This window comes from Atractosteus spatula, chromosome 1, assembly GCF_055471065.1.
Source record: "Atractosteus spatula isolate fAtrSpa1 chromosome 1, fAtrSpa1.hap1, whole genome shotgun sequence".
In the NCBI taxonomy this organism is placed as follows: Eukaryota; Metazoa; Chordata; class Actinopteri; order Semionotiformes; family Lepisosteidae; genus Atractosteus; species Atractosteus spatula.
In genome coordinates this window covers 46,140,080-46,159,822 of record NC_142706.1, presented here as the reverse complement: position 1 = coordinate 46,159,822, position 19,743 = coordinate 46,140,080, and the positions used below count along the sequence as shown (strand labels likewise).

Here is a 19,743-nt window from a genome sequence, read left to right as displayed (position 1 = left end):
AAAGAATATTATTTTCAATCACAGAAAATGTCTGACACTATTTTGACGAAATGATAGATGATAAAATCTAGTGTATTTGCACTGTAGCTGTAGATACAGCAATACTTCATTGTGTGCTATGAACATCTTCCCCGGAGCTCTGTAATTCTATCCCCAAGGATATCAGAGAGTCACCTACCCTGCCTGTATTTAAATCTAGACTCAAACCTTCCTGTCAAAAATGCTTTTATTTTATTAGTGTCTGCACTCCGTTTTCTAGTGAATTTTAAAAAAAGTTTCTTCTGCTGCTCCTCTAACTACTCATGTTCCTTATATACCTGTTCTGTACTTTGCTGTTCTTACAGCAGGTTTTTTACACATACTGCAAACTCTTTGAGATCCCACTTTTAAAGGTGCTACAGAAAATAAAATGTAGTATTATTACTTGCTCAATGATTCATACACACAATGGGCACACTATTCTTGGACTACATTTAACTAATGATATATAGATCATTAGTTGTATTTGCGTGTATAGATCATAGTATGCTTCCTTTAATACCACATAAACTTTATTACAAATTTGTTTTAGCTACTGTATATCATTAAATTGTTAGATTGTTGTAAAGGAGGAAGGATGGATGTGAATGTCCAATTCTGCTTGTATGGTTGTAGGGACTTTTTGATTAAAAGTTGTCATCAATACAATTCCATCTCTACGTTTTTGTTTCTTTTCTAAACCAGGAAAGAAATCAATAACTAGAATCTACGCATCTTAATTCTTACATGTATTTTATTCTTGTTTTATTAGATAAAGATTGCAACTAGTAATTTGCCAGGGTATTTCCTGCGACTCTTCAAGAGACTCTTGTCGTCTTGAGATGTCTGGGTCATTTTGTGTGAGTAAGTATGTAATAATCTGATAAAGGTATGTTACTGTAGATTGGTTGACCTCTGGTCATTCTTCCTTCAGCTATTCTTACTGATAGTGCATTGATAGTGGCATTACCCCCTTATTGTCTGATCTTGTCAGATCTCAGCAGCTATAAAATATTGGGACTGGGTCAGTACTAGGATGGGAGACTTCTAAGGAAAACTGGCTTGCCACTGCTGTCTGTGGTGTTGATGGGCCAGAAGGTGATGAACGCTCCCTTCTCGGCCAGAATTTCCAAACCAGTACCCCAGTATGGTAACTGGGGAAACTGTGGAGGAGGAGATGCTGTCGTCAGGATGAGACAGTCAGCTGGGGTCCCGACTTCTTGGTCATTACAAATCTCATGGCACTGCTCATTAGAATAGGGGTTTGTCACCCTGGGTGTCTTCACTAAAGTCTGCTTTAGGCTTGCCTCCCTGAAGGTCCCCATTAACGACACTTGTGAAATACATTTTCACTTCTTCGCCTGAAGTGCAGTTGAATTTGTGAAACATCTTCTCACTTGTCACCTTCTCCTGATCTGCTGTGTAGTGAGGCTGCTGGTGCTTCGTGTCTCCGGTATGTCACCAAGGAGAGGGTGAACTTTAGTGCTGGATGACGTGGTTCCAGTCCTGTATGTGATGTGCTTTGGGATTCGTCGGGATGAAACGCGCTATAGAATTGCACGCTTTATGTAACGAGTAGCTGTGTTAAGCAAATGTGATTTTATTAAGAATTCTTTGTTTACGTGGCATGTTTGAAATTGCGAAAAACAGCTTGTGCGCAGCTTACTGACGATTGTTCAGGCGGGGGATTGGAAACTGTTAAACTACAATTGACAGCCTCTTATACTTTGTTTTTCCCGAACACATAATAGCCTCTGCTTCGTAACAGTTGTCTCGATTAGTGCAATGTAATCCAGTACGCACCGCTTTTATTCGAAAAATGTAGGAAACCGTGACTTTGTTTCTTGTCAGATCGACATAATGTTCGTGTACATAATGCAACATTCACTTTACTGAAACAATACGTCTTTTGCCACCTTTGCAGCGCGAGTTGTCAGTTTACATACTGAGAATTAAGTGCTTTTGAAAATAGATGAAGATAATGATGTAGATCAAACGCATTTCTCTGTTGCTCAGGAAAGTTTTAAACGAACGTTGCATACAATTGTATTCAGTAGAAAGTTCATATCACGAAGATGGACCTTATAAAAATAACCTATTAATTAATTAAAGGTTGCTAACGGAATGGCCTAATTAGGACAAACTGTATCTATAAATCTTTCGTCATTTTCGTGGGGGGTTTCCCAAATACAAATGGAATACAAATGGAAATTCAATAAATGGAAATGTATTCACAAGCGTAATAAAATCATTTGATGATTGTCCAAATTGTTATTATAGTAGCACTACGTTCTAACTCTGTTCTTTTCCTGACGAGATTACAGTATAACACGTAACAGTTTGACACAGAGTAGAACACACTTTCTAAACACGACCATTTTCTCTCAAGGAGAGAAAAAAAGCAACTGCTTCTATCAGAGTCAACACAACTTCACCGGGGCCCTACTTCTTCCTCTATCAGAAAGTTTTTAAAGAAAAAGGCGAGTTCCCTTTGTAGCGAACAGTCAATAAACACGCATGCGTTAATCACATGTTGCTACTCTAGTAGTTGTGGAGCAGATAGTATAGGAATGATTGGTCTTAAAAATGAGCGACAAAGAAGCTTCCACGATGACATCGAAGTGTGGACAGAATGAGTCAAACCTTGTTTAAAAAGGACTGTAACACAATAGACGTTGATTAAACGCCTGAACAGTGTAATGTTTACGTTGTGAACAGCTGACATCCGCTTTAATCGGGGTCAGCAAAAATCCCTTATACTAGGGGATGGGATCGCACTGAAGAGTTCACAGCGAGGAAGAGATTACTATGAGCAACGTTAAATTTTGGAACCAGCTGCAGGCTGGCAGCTCTGAGGTAGACTGGTGTGAGGGTAATTACCTAATTTACCCTGGCATAGCGGAGTTTTACAACACGGTCTGTATGCATCTCGATTTTTTAAATATCCTTTGTCCTTTCTGTTGCTCTTTGTCAGTTTGCATTGCGTAGCAAGTTATGTTCTTCAGCAGTTAACGTTTTGTTACAGCTGGCTTTGCACAGTAAGATAAAAACAAAAATACAGAAATGCGCTGTAACAGGAAAGCAGCTGTTGCATTTACAAGATTGTTTAGCGAAGTTGAGATGTGGAGAGGTCAGTCTCGTTTCACTCTAAAGAGTTTTAAGATGATGAAGTGTCTTGGTAATGGGATCACTCTATGAAGATCGAAAGTGTCTTATTTTATGTTTTCCTAATGTCCTACCGTCACTTTCATCTTGTGGAAATCGATCGTGGAAACTGAATATTTCGTTTTCAGACAAGACAATTTTACCGGATGTGTTTACTATTTATAATTACTGCGTGGACTGCTTTGTGGTTGATTAAAAAGCAGGCTTTTCGGTTACTATTCTTGGTGAATTTTATTAGTCATTATTTGAGCTTCATGTTTCAAGGCAGATAGTCTGATACGGATAAAAAGCAACAAGTAATGCCAAACAGGACGAGTACTAATAGAGGGGAAAAGATTTTTTTACTCGAACTTTGGAAATTAGGTTTGGAAAAATTCTTTATTTTCCCTTGTCAGATAGTACTCTAATGACTGTTGGTCATATAACAGTAACACATATAATGTCTTTGATAAGGAAGTGGTCTAAATGTTAACGCTCGCAATGGCAGTAAAATTAAAATGATACTGATAACGAGCAACCGCTGCAAGTTCACGGTTTTCTTTCAAGTAACAACAGTCTTTGTTTTTGCAGGATGATAGACACATTACAAGTACAAGGAAAGTATAAGCATTCCTTCAGGAATTCAGTGATCTTTAGGGGACAGGCTAAAGAATGACAAAATGCAGGGCCCATAGGCTACAACAGAGGAAGGAATGGCCATAGACTGTAATGGGACAGAAAGAAAAAAAAAATCAACTCATAGCCTATAATCTCTAAATTAAATCATGAAACCGTAACTAAATTTCCTTGTACATATTCCGATATTTAAAATGAGAGGCAAACAAGATTACTGATCATGGAAAAAATAAAATTAAGTGTACAGTGTCTAACAACAGCATCTTAAAAGTTAATATTTCTAACTGATTTTTTTATCCATTAATACATTGGGATGTAAATATACTAATGTACAAAATAAAAGTGTAGGACAGTTATTTACTAAGATAACCAAAAGAAATGAGAAGATAAGCATTAATTCTTCAGTAAACTATTTATTCCAAAATGTTCAGTTTTTCTGGCTTGTCATTCCATAAATTGATTGTCATCATAAATGAACCTGTATGTTCTTGTTTATTTTTTATTATGCTTTTTTGTTGTTTTGTTTTTTCTTTATCACTATGTACAGCACCCTTAGGTTTTGGAAGGGTGCTTTATAAGTAAAAGTAAAAAAAAAACTGTCATCTCTTGTCATTTGACATCTGTTTTGTACTTTAGGAAATGTAAAACCAGTGGTATTAATGGGTGTAAGATTTCAGCTAGGGATATTAAGATATAAACTTTAGTTCTTCAATTCTCTCCTTTTTTCCATAATTTTTTCTGGCCTGTCGTTTCATAAGAAAGAATGATCATTTCACTTTTATTTTGTGTGTTAGGTTATCTACTGGCACAGGTATTTATGGTTATAAGGTTTCAGTTTGGAATTATATAGTGTATGATCTGTTTTTATGTTCCTGTGAGCCTGTGAGCAATACGTCCCTGTTGTAGTCTATGGACATTTCAGTTACTCATTCATTTTAGCCAGATCCAATAGTTAACAATACATTTATAATCTAAAGTCCTGCTGTACACCATTTGTTTTCCCAGTACTTGCAGAGAGATTGAGACTTTTCTCTGATGGTATACAAAATGTATTCATATAAGATCCTATATAAAACTGCTTACAATTTCCTTGCATAAAGTTTTCAGGCTCTGCTCATGAGATGTTTCTCATTTTGTTTATCATTCCAGATCAGCAACGTGCTGTTTTTTATTTTGCCACCTATTTTGATGTGCTTGTTCCGTCAGTATGCAACACATTTCAACAGTGGGATATATTTAATATGGACTCTGCTGGTTGTTGTTGGTAAGTTGGCTGCCTGGACTGCCATGGCCTTATGTAACCCAAAGTCTAAGTTGCTCCCTGTTCAAGTGACCTTTTGCTTACTGTTCCAAAACAGTGTGTCTCAAAAACAACCATGTGATGGATCACAAGGCCAAGACCTTTTAAGAAACTTTCTTTTTCCATTTCTAAAGCAGTACATTATGCTGTTCTTCTTTGAAAAACAAGTTGGTTTTCATGGCAAAAGTCAAGAGGTTTCAAAATTAGATTTATTTGTCCTGTGCCCCAGTAAAGAAGGACCATTACTTTAGTGGAACTGCAGCTCCTCAAACCTGAATTAGTGATGTCACCTTTAGATCCTTACAATTAACCTGGTTGTACAGTAGTTCTTATTACTAGAAGGTAAAGTTTCCAGATTTTTTTCTGATATTTTTTTGTCCGAACCTTTCTAGAAGCAAAAATGTATAAATTGCTGTAGTTGACTTAGTAAAATGTTGCATAATATATTTATGTTAGCCACAATAAGTATTTATTGGAGCAAGTTTTAAAACAAGTCTTTCTTTAAGTGAGTCCAGAAATGCTTGTTAATTTTGTGTTCAAGTATGCTTACCTATTGGAGGCACTTAGTTGTGTATTGTTCTTTTCAAAAAGCTTTGATCCCACAATGACAGATTCCAGTACTTTTTCATATTATCCTAAACAATTCTTAAATGGAATTAAGAGGTGTGTGAGTTTAATGACCAGAAATATAGTAGTCTTGAAATAGTGCTGTTTTTATAGTATATGTGCAGTATGTGCTGTAATGTGTCTTTTGGAGCATCATCATTTAAGTACATAAGCTAAATTACTTCAGGATGTTTGTAAGTTTAAGATATATAGTGGAACTCAATTTAGAATATATAGAATCTGTTATACAAAACATTCTTCATTACATCTCTTTGACTTGATGTTGGCTGGCTTGTTAATTCAGTCCATTTGACAATGGAACAAAGCAATTTAAATATGTAATTCCTCTAAAAATAGTCTGTATTTGTTGGTTAACATGTTTGTTCCTTAATAAAGAATCAAGACTCACATTTACATTCTAACTGAAGTAGAGAAATGATGCAAGATGGGTCTAAAAGTGGTAAATGTTAAAGTGAAATATGAGTCATCTTAACAAAGCTGTTGTTTGAAATTTGTCTGCAATGTGGCATGAAATGAACTATTCATCATTCATGCCAGAATATAAAAGCTGTGGTGCCATTTTAGCTGTCTGGCTAACTGTACATTTGTATTTATGTATCCACCTGTAAGCACCCACATCCATCTCAGAAAGTCCAGTATAAACCCACAAAACCTTCATACATTTTCTTCTCTTCTGACAAAGACCATCTGGTAAAGAAATCCATCTAGACAGTCCGGATTAGCCTGCCATATCATATGTGACCAGATAATCCCTCAGCCATTTCAACTGGCATAACAAATCCTGATTAGAATTAAATTTTGACTATGTCTTAACCATAGGCAAAATTCAGTAAACTAAATACTGAACTATTTCTAGTGGCAAACTCTGGCCTAGTAACTAGTTGAGGCCATTAGAGTGCTAAAATAAATATTGTTGATATTGTTAGAATTCAGACCAGGAATCAGAAACCTTGAGAGGGGCAGTTCAATAGAGCAAGCTTTATTCGATTTGCAGATAGGGAGATTGTGCAGTGTGTACAGAGTCCATCGTCACACGAATAGTTCTCAAACATTAGAAGCAGACGCAGGAGCTTAAGTCTACCTTATTTGCGTCACAATAGCGTGTTAATTTTACAAAAGGCTATTCATTCTAACGGATGTTTTGATTATTCATTGTCATATCTCAGAAACCCTGTCAAGCGCATTCTGTCTTCCACCCCCTAGTTACACTCCCCTTTGTTTTTCCTTTCCTGCGTACCTTCTAGCGAGTACGTCTTTCCCATTCTTGTTAGTGTGCTGAGCTTCCGTGAGATTAAGGTTAGGTGTCTGGCCTGCACAGGCCCAGCCTTGCAGTGTTTTCACAAGCACTTGCAGCCTATGGTAAAGTGTTGTCAAATAAAGACAATTAGAAAGGTTACAGTGAGAGGATGCCAATCTGCTTCATAGTTAGTAGTTGATTGATCCAAGGATCTCGGCCATCTGATTCTTGAAAGGTGCTAGTGCATTGGCTCATGTTTTATCATTATCATTTAGGTGCTTAGATTATCTATACTTATGAGAAGACGAATGTGTTATAGCTTTGAAAGGTGTGCTGCTGATGAGTTGACTGTCTGTGTTGATTTGTGTCTGTAGGTCTAATTTAGTTTCTGCCAGTGGAAATCATTGTGTCATTGGCTTAATTTCGCCGCTTTAAGAGCCTTTCACAGCTTTCAGGTGTTGCTGCTTTAAAGAGACTTAGACAACCTGTAAACACCCCAGCCCTTCAGCACCAGAATTGAACACCCTTGGTGATGTCCAGTCTGATGATGCATGACAGATAATTCTGTGACATGTTCTTTTTTTGTTATGCCTTAATCCATTCATGCCATATTTGTTTTGTTACAGTAACCTTACATCACATGAGTATTTGAATGTCATTTGTTCTAATAGCTCTTCAACAGATGGCTACAAATGCTGTTTGCTAAAATAGCTAATTGCCTGCAATCCTTTAGAAGTGCTATCCTGTACATGGTGCAGCTTTGCAGTTTTACTTTTGTGGGGCACAATGAATCTGTGTGAAGTGTGAAACCGGCATTTTTTCTTATCAAACAAGAAGTGTTCACATACGAATATTTGCTAGTGCACTGGGGCAGTAATTCCCCGGCTTTTTCTTCCAGAGGAGCTCTAAATCTTCACTGGTAATTAATTTATCTGCTTGCTTGTTTAACTCTTGATTAACTTGTTTCTGCACTCAGGCCTGATTTTCGAAAATGCCCAAATTTTCCAATACCTTCAGCATATACTGTAGAACTCTAAGCTGCTTCTCCTCAACTTGATTGCCATTAAATCTGACTAAAACACATAACAGAATGACTCTACCTAATGGAGATCTTCTTCACTATATCAGTCTTAAAAGACTCAAGACCTTTGAGATTTTGCCAGACTGCCTTGGAAGGCATGATTCTGTGTGCTGGAGGAGACAGTTACTTAGTCAGTCGTGTCAGAATGTCAGAGCCACGCGGTATTAGCCTTTTCTTTAAAAAGGGACTATAGTTACAAAACCTCAATTCTCTTTGTTTTTCTGTGGTACAAATATAGTGTAGGTGTATAACTTATGTGATGAATTTCTCTAATATTGGCTGATCTACAGCAGTGGCACCATTATAAGAGAACGTCTTCTCTCAAGAGGTCTGAGATGATCTGGCAGCTCATTGAGTTGGAATGAAAAAGCCCTGATTAAATGTAGCTGTTCAATCATGAAGGTGTGACCACATGACAAGACATATTTCAAATGAAGAGGCTGAAAAAACAGTTTTGTTATCAGCCTCTGCTTTCTTAAAATGTAGCAATTTTTTTCTCAGTCTTCTATTAAATTATTTTTAAAACCAGTTCTTTATAGTGATTGGTGTCTTTCAAAAATCTTAGAGATTTCTTTTTATTAATTTTGTTTTGGGAAATTAAGGGCACATTTTAGAGGACACTAAGAAGCAATGGGCATTTTGCTCGGTTGTACTTGTGTTTTGATTGGTGAAATACAATCATGAAAAACAATTTTACAAATATTGAAAATTAATTCTGATTAAAAAAATCAAAAAAGTCAGTGAGCTGTATTAAAATGGAAATGAACAAAAATGTACAGTAGCATCCTTGTAACTATGTTACTGTACATTATTCTATACTTTTGGGGAGTGTTGTTATGTTCTACAAGCTTGTATCCATGACTGTGTGACATACCAATAAACAGCATTTCATTCTGTTAATTGCTAAAAGAATTAATCTTTTCAGAAACTACTAGTAAGTGAGATCAGTGTATATCAGTGCCTTATTCCAGCAGTCACACCATGTGTTTCTTTATTAATTAGGTATTGGGTCTGTATACTTTCATGCGACCCTGAGCTTTCTGGGCCAGATGCTGGATGAGTTGGCTATCCTGTGGGTTTTGATGTGTGCTATCGGCATGTGGTTCCCCAGAAGATATTTGCCAAAGGTTTTCCGAAAAGACAGGTAAGGAAAAAAACTCAATTAAAAGGAAACAGAACAATTTGTGGGTGTATATGAGGATAAAAAATAGAAACGTATTCACATTTCTCCAAATTTAGGTTTAAATAGCTGTTGATTATATGGATTCATGAAGAGATGAATTGAAGTCAGGTACTTTAAAATGGTGTTTTTGTGGGTTCCATGGACTCATAAGCTGTTGACGAACGGATAAGTTACATAGTTACATTATGCTTTAATGGTTTTGTCTCTGATGATCCACTGCAAAGTAATGAATATATAGTAAAAATATGTTGTACCGTATGTTATCCTACCTGTCATATTTAATAAATTATAAAATAGGTCCTACTAGTATTTGAAAGTGGTATAGTGAGCTACAATTGAATCCAAAAGTAAAGCTAATACCAGCTTTCCACATTCCAATTTGATGTAATGTACATACTGGGATGCCTAATCGTATTCACTTTGAGACTTTGTGATGCTGTTGATATACTGTATTATTTCTCATGGACTGACAAATTTTTCAAATGTTCAAACCAGAATAAGCTTACTTAGCACTTAAAATTGAATGCACTTTAATTTAAGATTTTATTTTTGATTAACCGTTGAACCTATGAATGGAGAAAATACTTTGATTTAACGATTCAAACAACAGAAGACTTCAACTAATCCCTCTAGATGTGGAGTTGAATGACAAAATCTATAGTGATACTGATACCGATGCACTCGATTTTCGTACGTTCATCATGTTTTTCTGAGAGGCTTTGTATTAAGTAAAATCTGTGCTATTTTTGTAATTATTTGCAAACAGCTATTTAGGTTGGGTATTACTTTGAATTTATATTTGAATTACATTCTTACTTTCCTTTCCTGACTTTTTGTTGTGGACCAGTAGGGTGGGAGGTTTAATTGAAGAATTTGTGTGGACTATTTTAGAAAGGTATAATGGCTTTTGGGAAAACATTGTGTCTGCTGCTTATGATTATCTAAGTCTAATGGTAAACCTGTAGTTTTGACCGTTGTTTTGATCTAAAAAAAATCCTTATTGTGAATTGATGAAAACTGCAGTGTTTGAAATGTTGTGTGCATTTCAGCACTATCAGTTTCTGGTATTGGAAGTGCTCATTTTATAAGTGCTCAATGCCCCTTTTCTGTCTTGTTTTGCCTTAGACATACCTCAGCACACAAATGGTCACTGACGGAGTGTTGTTCTCTCCGCAGGGCAAGGTTTAAAATCGTCATCGCTGTTCTCTCGGGAATCACTACTTGCCTCGCGTTTGTCAAGCCAGCGATCAACTCCATCTCCCTGATGACCCTGGGTATCCCCTGCACTGCCCTGCTCATCACGGAACTGAAGAGGTGAGGGCCGTTTCTGGAAACTGTCCCCCACAATCCCTGGGGTATTGCCCTCAGAGATTCGGGCCCCACAGCCCTGAGGGATGGAAGTCCTGAGCACAGACATATATACTGTATATATTCCTTGAACTGTGTAAAGCCCACAGTCTGATGGAAGGAAAAGCAACGAGTATGAAATGAAGTCTGTAAAGTTAGTGTCAGATCTAAATTGTTGTGTTTATATAGCATATGAAATGCTGTAGTCTATGTAGAGGGGGGTTTGTGATTTGGAGGGTTTGAATTATGATCCCACAGATGGGAGCTTCACACCACTGGCTCCTCAGCCAAGCAAAGATAAATGTCTGAATCTGCAGGTCTTCTCAAAATGCGTAGAGTTACTACTGCAACAACCCATCATTGGTAGAATAAAATTAACCTCACAACAGTCTAAACCCAGTCTCTTAGGCTTCAAACTTATCATATATTATTACTTATTAGGGTTTATTCTTAATTACTAGTTCCTATTTTTACATCAAAACATGGTAATATTGTGTTTTGGTAAACAAATTATGCAACAACAACCATTGTTTTTTGAGGGTCATTAACGGTGGCTACAAATCCTAATCCCGGACGATCCAGGGTACTACTGGTATCTAGTCCAACCAATAATTCAGTGTTTTAAGAGCTGAGAACAAATTTAAAATTGTGCCTGAAAAGGAAAACTGAAGGAGGCCGAAACCAAATCCAGAAGAAGCCACAATCTCCCAGATCAGGGTACTCATTTATAGCATAATTCACTGCCTTATGCCCTTCATATATTTACTGTGAATACAAGCTGCTATTAATAATAATTCATTGCATTTTATTTAGCACTTTCCATCCCAAGAATACCATAGTTCTCTATTAATTTACAGCAAGCTGTAAATATATTAGTTAAGTAATATTATACATTATACAATGTTATACACCTGAAATCAGTGAAAATATATCCTGCTTCTTTATATCTTCTGGTAAAAAGGAAGGATTAAATTTAGATTCGTATGTTTGGAATGATTACAGTACTTTTTCAGCACCCGTTAACTTTCTCACATATAAAAGAGCTGTAATTTCCATATGGTTTTGGATGATAAGGTTTATTCTTCTGCAAGTGAGCAGCGAGTTTTATACGAGTTATTATAGAAACAAAGTGTCTAACAATTATGCCAATGGTTTCTTCCATTGTTTTTCTAATTGGCAGTTCTTTCAATTTGAAAAGATTTTTCATCCCGGAACAACTCGTACGTCACCCACTTTCATCTAAGAGGTCAAAAAGTGATTCCTCAGCACTGATATTTCCATCATATATAAATTTCAAACCACACCGTAGTGCAGCTTTTTGGAGTTGCTTTCTGGAAGCTACAGTTTCATTTTACGGCTTTCTTCAAGGTCATACTGGGCAGTGTTGGAATCTCTCAAGTCTGTCAGATATTTTTTTTTTAGCTTTTTGCTCTGAACTTAAAGTATAGGTTGGAATTTCATTTCATTGCATCGTGGGATGTGACATCTATGAATTGTTATAATGTCACTTCTTTCTGCGCTCTGGTGCGCAGTCTTCTCAGTCTGCACGAGTCTTGATTGTTCTGCTGCACATTCCTGGCTGTATTTGTAATGCAAATTTACAATTTGTGCTGATATGCTTACATTTCTTCACCAGTTCATTTGGCCCTCCCTGATAAAATGACTGTCGAATGGATCAGTTCATTCGCAGAGTGAAAATATCCTAGCTAAAACCGTTTTCAGTTAAGTAAAAAAAAAACATCCTTTCGCCAAAATGTACCTTAAAAATGGTACCAATCCCCTCGGATTATTTATCATGCCATGTGTCATGCCAGGATTAGAGGATTTCAAAACTGGTGCCCCATATTTTTTCATAGATTAAAACAGAATTAATTTCAGATGAAGTGTGCGATAGTCCTATTACACACCATTCAGTATAGAAGTTGTTACTTTTCTCAGGGTGTGTGGACCATGTGTTCTTCCCTACATCTTGGTAATCTTTACGTCTTTAAATGTAACTTTTATATAAATAGAAACATTATTTGTATAGCAGGGATTTAGCTCCATTCATTAGTATTTACGGAAAAGCTGCCCTGAGTGAGCCTGTTTTTTCCTTTCCTACCAGCTGTGATGCAGTTTTTACACATGATTACAATCATTCATTCATTCATGAGCTATTCATGAGCTATTGTTCTACCTGTTTAGGAAATTTGATGGTTTTTCTCTGATGTCAGCATCCTTAATGGCTTCTGAGAAGACTGGAGTCATTGTGGGATTATCATGCTCTGCCTGTGTTGGTGTGGTTTTTTTCTTGGGTGCCCTTGTCTCTTCCTAAAGACATGGAGACAGATGAACTACTCTGGAGAAGCTGGGTAGCCCACATTATATGTACCCTTACTGGAGTGGCCCCCACACCCCTGTGCTTCATGATTGAGATCTGAACACAAGTTTTCATAATGATCATGACTTGGAGAGTTCATTCTTATAGTTGCCTGTGGCATTCCAGTTTAAAAAGTGACTGTAATAATGATCATTCAGCCACTAGAGGTCACTACAGCGGCCTTTAATTCCTGTAAACAGACTCACAGGGTGTCTTATTTAATTGTTAGATGATTGGTGATCAGAAGAAAAATATTCATGCTCAGAGTGTGCAGTAAGGTTGAAGAATTTACCTTCTCGTTTGTGAGACACTCATTTTCAAAGTCATTATACTCTTTTTAAAGAAACAAAATCAATGCAAGTACACTACAGACTAAAAGAAAGTAGAATTATAAAATATTGATGAAATTCAATTCACAGTGTGAGGCGCAGTAGTTAGTTTTCTGAGCTTGTAACTGGAAGGTTGTGGGTTCAGATCCCAAGTGCACGTCCCTTGAGCAAAGGACTTCCCTGAATTGTTCCAGTACAGCTCTCAGCTGTATAAAGGGTTCAAGTAAGTCACTGTGGGTAAAAGCATTAGACATCTAGATAAGTAGTAAATCTCATGATATTAATAAGTGTTATCATTTCTCTACATATATGGTTGTTTTAATCTAAAACTCTTTGTCATGTAGTAGAAACACCTTCCCCACCCGAAGAAGGCTCCACAGCCAAAACGTGTTTCTTTCTTCTCTTTTCAGCATGGAATAAACCTTTACTTGTTCCTTTGCAGCCTGCACATGCTGACGCAGCTATCTACTGTACTTGAACTATGTAGTATAATAGTACAGTAGTCATTTTTTAGTGATTGGTGGTCTCACTCTTGAAGTTGCAGTCCCACCAGGATAACACAGCACAGTGATTTTGTAATCTGTAGTTAACATATACAGTATTGCTCTCCCTGGACTGTATTTATTAGCAACTGAATTTTGTGGTATGGCATGCGCCATGCTGAAAAAATATAATTGCAGACATGACTTATTGCCAGCTATTCTTGTTTTGTTCCGCATATTTCAGGGTCCATTCGGATTTCCTGAGAGGAAACTCTAAACTAACCAGACATTTCCTGAACTGAAGAGCTTTGCATCTTCCCTCACAGATGTGCACGCTATTTGCACGTGCCTGCACACATGTGGAGCTGCACGTGTGCACAGCTTCTGGTTTCTGTTCACGATTCCTCTAAACCGATTAGCTTACCTTGCACTTTGGTCACGCTCGTGAGTGAGCTTACAGCTTCCCTTTCCAGACATTTTTGAATTGTTTTCCATAGCTGTAGGCGCCGCAAAAGGTTACAAACAACAAGCTGTCTGTTTGGCAAACTGTGCCTGGACTTGAACTAAGCTGGGAGCTCTTTCAGTGATGATTTATACAAACTAGAGGCACAGAAAGTCTCAGTAATTGAAGGACATGCCCTCTACAGCTGTTGTGCTGTTTTTGTGTTGCCACAGAATAGCTGCTATGGTCTACAGGTTCACCCTAAATTGACCCTAAATTAATTTCATGCCTTTTAGCGCATTTGTGAGATGAGAAGCCATTCTTTGTGTGAAACAGTATGTGTGAAGCTCTAGTGTACTGTTACGAATGTATTTACAAAGAGCAGCTTAGCTTGATCTTATTAGGTCCTGGTGGGTGAAATTTGGTACTGATCTCTTTAGAGTTTTCCAACAACCCACAACAGGGCATAGAGTCTTTACTATATAATAATAATAATAATAATAATAATAATAATTGTAAAAATAATTGCTTACACTTATATAGCGCTTTTCTGGACACTCCACTGAAAGCGCTTTACAGGTAATGGGGACTCCCCTCCACAACCACCAATGTGTAGCGTCCACCTGGATGATGCGACGGCAGCCATGTGCCAGAACGCTCACCACACATCAGCTATCAGTGGGGCGGAGAGCAGAGTAATGAAGCCATTTCAAAAGGTTCATTATATGTCAGAAAGTAACTTGAGTCTCTTCTGAAAAAAATACATGTAAAGGCAAGGAAAGTTTCTTGCTGTTCTGTGATCTACAAATGCCAAGTGTATAAATCTTTTATAGCAGGTCTTAATGGGATGTTGTGTCCATCTGTTTTGGTAAAAACGTTTTCAGTAGCCTGGAATAATGTTTCTGATTACCTATTGACCAGAGTCCTGGAATTGCCTGGCACCTCATATATATTTTTAATTCTGAATACTGCAGTGTTGAATTTCTCATTTTTCTTCCACGACAAATGATTTTGCTTGGCTCACGCATTTAAAGGTATTCAGGAATGACTTGTCACACCACATCTAATCAGTCTGCTTTGCACACAAGTTTCAAGAGATGCCAAAGTCAGTATGTTTGATGGCCTGTGGAGCGCTCCCCACTGTGTAAGTGCTCTGGCTGTCTAGAGCAGCTGAGATTCTCTTGCACGTGGTAATGACCTTGTCGACAGTACATGCTGGAACAGGCCTGAATAAGGAGATCCTATCAGTGATAAGCTCAGAGGAGAGCAGCCGTGTGCTAAGAATAGCAGGTTATCAGCCTCTGATAATTCAAACTCATTACAGCACCACTGGCATTGAGTGCTTAAAGCCGTGACAGCATCAGCCTCTTTATCAAACCACATGTTATCATGTTCTTAACTACCCAAATCTTCCTTTAGAAGTCCCTGTTTGTTGATTGTTAGAGCTCCTGCCATTTGGTGTTTAATTTACTCTTACATACCTCCCTTCACCAGTAATTAATGCTTTTAAAATTGAATAAATGTAGAGAAATGTATTCAACACCACCTGGGTTTTGGATGTTTGCTACAAATCTTTCAAATTCGAAACACAACTTTTTTCAGACAAGGTACTGTACATCCAATTATGCCCAAATAGTCTGTGCCATCAGATCTCGTGTTCAGCAGGTGGTGAAAGTGCAAACGTAAGACAACAAATATACTAACGGCAAAATGTCAAAATGTGGATGTTACAGGACTGCGAGTTTGGGGAGGGAGATCAATGTCATCTTTCAGCTGTGCTGTAGTTTCTAAGGTGAAGCAATGAGCTAAAGAATTAATGTCTTCATCTTTTGTGTTTAGATAAAATAGGACATACTATCTCTGTCTTGGGCTCTGAGGTTATTTGTTCTTTATTTAGCTGTGAACAACAGAATTTGGAATGTGTCTGCATTACCCACTCTTTTGAGTTCCTCTTGTGTAGCTCAATGTTTCTTTATTTCTCTTCATCTGGTACCTTATTTGCTCACATTATCATGTTGTATAGAATAGACATGATTGCTTCTGGTACCTGTGCATGTCTTGGAGGTTTGATGGGATAGTTAATTACTGAAGGCATTGGATTAGTGTGTGTGAGAGAATCATTGTGTAAGTGTGAGTGAAGCTTTTTTTCTCATTTGTGTTCCATGTGAAATGCGTTGGAAAGTAGAGACTGATTATGAGTGTAAAGCTGGGTTTAATATTTGGTTAAAGCAAATTGATAGATTTCAATTTACCATACACTCTCTCTTTGAACATTGTTGTTGTTCTTATTTTTAATATTGACTTAAAAGATGCCCTAGTCAGGAACGATTTACAACACATAGATTAAAACATAAAATAAAAACAAATCATTCAAATACAGAAGAGAAAGTAAAAAGCAGTGAGGTGGGTACTCACTGCTCATGTTAGAAGTACAAACTGTGGTGTAGAGCAAAGTGAATATTGTGCCCCGTGGACTAAAGAATAGGTAATGTACAGTGGTGACTGTCTACAAGAAGGGTGACAAAACTAACCCAAATGATCAAAAACCAAGTCTGACGTTTATTACATGTCAGCTTATAGAAACAATTCTTCAACCTAAACTAGAGGATCACCCCTATGGAAATAACTTTATGGTCAATAGTCAACATAAATTGAGAAAAGGCAGCTCTTACCTGACTAACTTGTTAGAGTTCTTTGAACAAGCAACAACCGTATTAGATACACAAAGAGCACATGATATGGTGTATTTAAGAGAAATCATCAGTTTCCATTGACAAAACATGGTTATCAACCACGAAAAACCCCGAAGAGCATAAAAAGTGTTAGAATAACTATTGCCCTTTCTCCCAAACCCATTTCATGCCAGTTGCTTTATTTTATGTTTTTTAGCCTACAGGTTTTTCCACTCTGAGTAGCTGCTAGACTGTAAAGAAAAGGTTTCAATGGTGATGAACAGATTGTAAAAGCTGTGTGTCCTGCTGGTAAACCCTGACGCCGCAAAAAGGCAGTCCCTTCTCAACTGTGCTCCACTCGCTGCCCTGACAGGTGTGAGAATCCGCGCGTGTTCAAGCTGGGACTCTTCTCGGGGCTGTGGTGGACGCTAGCCCTGCTCTGCTGGATCAGTGACAGGATCTTCTGTGAGATGTGGTCTTTGGTAAACTTCCCATACCTACATTGTGCATGGTGAGCGTACTGTACATGTTCCTGTTCATTCTGATTTGTCCAGTGGTTATTAATGTTAATGAACAATGAGGAAACGATGCTAAAGAATGACCAGATAGCCCAGAGCTTTTCCATACCCATCCACATTGTTACCAGCGCCTCTGTTTTGTCATTTCCATTCACATGCATGGTAAAAGCTGGGAGTACTGCTTGTAAAGCCTGATGCCAGAGTAGTCGTAAATAGTGATTACAAAGATATAAATTGGAGGTGCTGGCTGCTCTGTAGTGCTACAATGAAAGAGTGGGTGGAAGGGAAGTTTGAGAAGCCAAGAGGACAGTGGTGATCTGTACAGGTATTACACACACATCTCAAATTAAGTTTCTTAACATCAAAATCTTAAAATTGTGTGTGTTCTCGCTAATATAATTGCATCCTTTGTATAGGCCCAACATACTGAAGTTCTAGCCGTTGGATTTTACATTCTGTGCTTCTGCGTCTGTGTATGTGGGTGTATGTTTTCACTGCTACCTGTCAGTCATGAGTCGTACCCATTTGTGTGGTCTGCATATTTATCTTCTCGGTGTCTCTCTATCCATGTGTTAGTGTGAACTACTGTTCCGCCCCTGTGATTCACATGGTTGGGGTTCTGAGTTTTTTTTGGCAATGTGGATGAAGCATCCCCTGGAGGTTCCAGATGGGGAGACACAGCTGCTCGTGTGGCACTGTTTAGACTGGGAGACTTCAGAACTGGGTTCTCATCAGCCTGGTGCCCCACCAGATGGTTTTGCGAGGGTGGGGGTACAGATATTTTCTGACCGCGCTGCCTTCCTTCTGCAGGCATGTCCTGATCTGCTTGGCCTCTTATCTGGGCTGTGTCTGCTTTGCGTACTTTGACGCGGCCACGGAGGCTCCTGAACAAGGACCGGTCATCAGATTCTGGCCCAGCGAGAAATGGGCCTTCATTGGTGTGCCCTACGTCTCCCTGCTGTGTGTGCAGAAGAAGTTATCGGTGAAGGTGACGTAGGACTGGAGGCGCTCATCGCCCTGGAGCAGATGGAGAGAGTACCAGAAATGTCTATTTTTCTGTTCACTGAACTACTACAAAGGAGGGATATGAAAAACTATACGGACGTGTAACAGCTTTTTAAACAAACCATTCTTTTTAAAGACTGTTTCACAACATTTCTGTTTGTTTTTTACTGAGAAAAGATCTTTGAACAAGAAAGAATATGATGTGTACTTGCTCCCATTCTGAATTTATGGGAGCGTGGTCTGATTAATACAATTTAGGGAATAACTAGTTCTATAGAACAGTAGGTTATAGGCCACCCTGCTGCATAAACTATAGAGCAGTGTCTCTATCTGGGGATAGTTCCTCTTGCTGTTTTTTTTCCCTGGAACCCATATTAAGACACTTGCTCTTTTTATGCAAAGCTGTTGCATAATTCAAAAGAAACATGGTGATTTCACACCATCCTGATTGTTGGTCACTGTTGATACACTTTTTACCCATATGGGTTTTAGTCAGCTTTTAAAAATTTCAGGAGTGCCTGCAGTAATGTCATTCAGACAATGACCTGCAAGTTATGGTTCTTTTACCCCTAAATATATGTTTTTATCCCTAAATGTATTTTCCGTTTCAGTGTGCTCTTAATTTAATTTTCAGAAGACTACACTTGAGCTCTGTGTATTCTGTATTCAAGTATCAATTTTGTGTTGTTGTATCTAGTTTTCTTTGTTTACTTTGGATCTTCCTTACAGCAGTTCAGTGAAAATTTGAAGTCACTGACTCTTCTGTGATCCTCAAGAGAGATATTTGAGTAAAACATTTCTCAATCTGTTTATATTTTTCAAGGTCATGTGACCGGCTGTGTATGGTCAAGTCCTTAGTTCGAGATTATCAATTGGAAACTTGTAGCTGTCGATGTTTTCAGTGATTTGGCTACAGTGATCAATGTATCTTGTATTGAGCATAAGGGTTCCATATATCTCATGGCAATGGCAGTCATGTGACATGAAACAAGTATGGAGCAATCAGTATTGATTTTGCCCACAAAGCAACAAAGGAAAGCTGTGTTCAACATCCACTATGCTTCCAGAATCGAAAAAAAGAACAGATTGCACTAGATGTATTTATTTTTGTATTTTCATAATATTTAGTATTTTTAGCAGAATTTTAGAGAGAATATTGTTTATGAGCAATGTATTTCGTGTATGTGTATTTTTAAATGCAATTATTTAATGAAACAGAAAAAACAATATTTAACATGATATTTTTGGGTGTTTTTTAATTAAAATGCTATTTCTCAAGGGACAAGTGAGTTTGTTTTTTTTAAACGCACACATATCCTTTTATTAACCTGTTTTTGCTTTGTGATTGACAATATTTTGTTTA

At 37.7% G+C, this 19,743-nt stretch overlaps 1 protein-coding gene across 2 annotated transcripts; it reads left to right on the top strand.

Annotated features, from left to right (window-relative positions):
* Nucleotides 1-2,550: 2,550 nt before the first annotated feature.
* On the top strand, nt 2,551-19,657 carry acer2 (alkaline ceramidase 2). 2 transcript variants are annotated; one of them, XM_088922779.1, is made up of 6 exons: nt 2,551-2,934; nt 4,948-5,062; nt 9,046-9,187; nt 10,403-10,540; nt 17,231-17,368; nt 18,186-19,657. In XM_088922779.1, exons 1-6 carry the CDS (start codon nt 2,827-2,829, stop codon nt 18,370-18,372), a joined length of 828 nt encoding a protein of 275 aa, XP_088778905.1. In that variant the 5' UTR covers nt 2,551-2,826; the 3' UTR covers nt 18,373-19,657. The 2 variants fall into 2 exon arrangements, with proteins under 2 accessions (XP_088778905.1, XP_088778914.1); XM_088922788.1 differs by lacking the exon at nt 17,231-17,368 and having other exon boundaries at nt 2,580-2,934.
* Nucleotides 19,658-19,743: the final 86 nt, after the last annotated feature.

Excerpts from the sequence above, each read along its gene's own strand:
- acer2 (XM_088922779.1), top strand. The coding sequence starts at position 2,827 with ATGAGCAACGTTAAATTTTGGAACCAGCTGCAGGCTGGCAGCTCTGAG. Across the intron at positions 5,063-9,045 it reads GACTCTGCTGGTTGTTGTTG|GTATTGGGTCTGTATACTTT; the intron begins GTAAGTTGGCTG and ends TTTATTAATTAG. Across the intron at positions 17,369-18,185 it reads CCATACCTACATTGTGCATG|GCATGTCCTGATCTGCTTGG; the intron begins GTGAGCGTACTG and ends TTCCTTCTGCAG.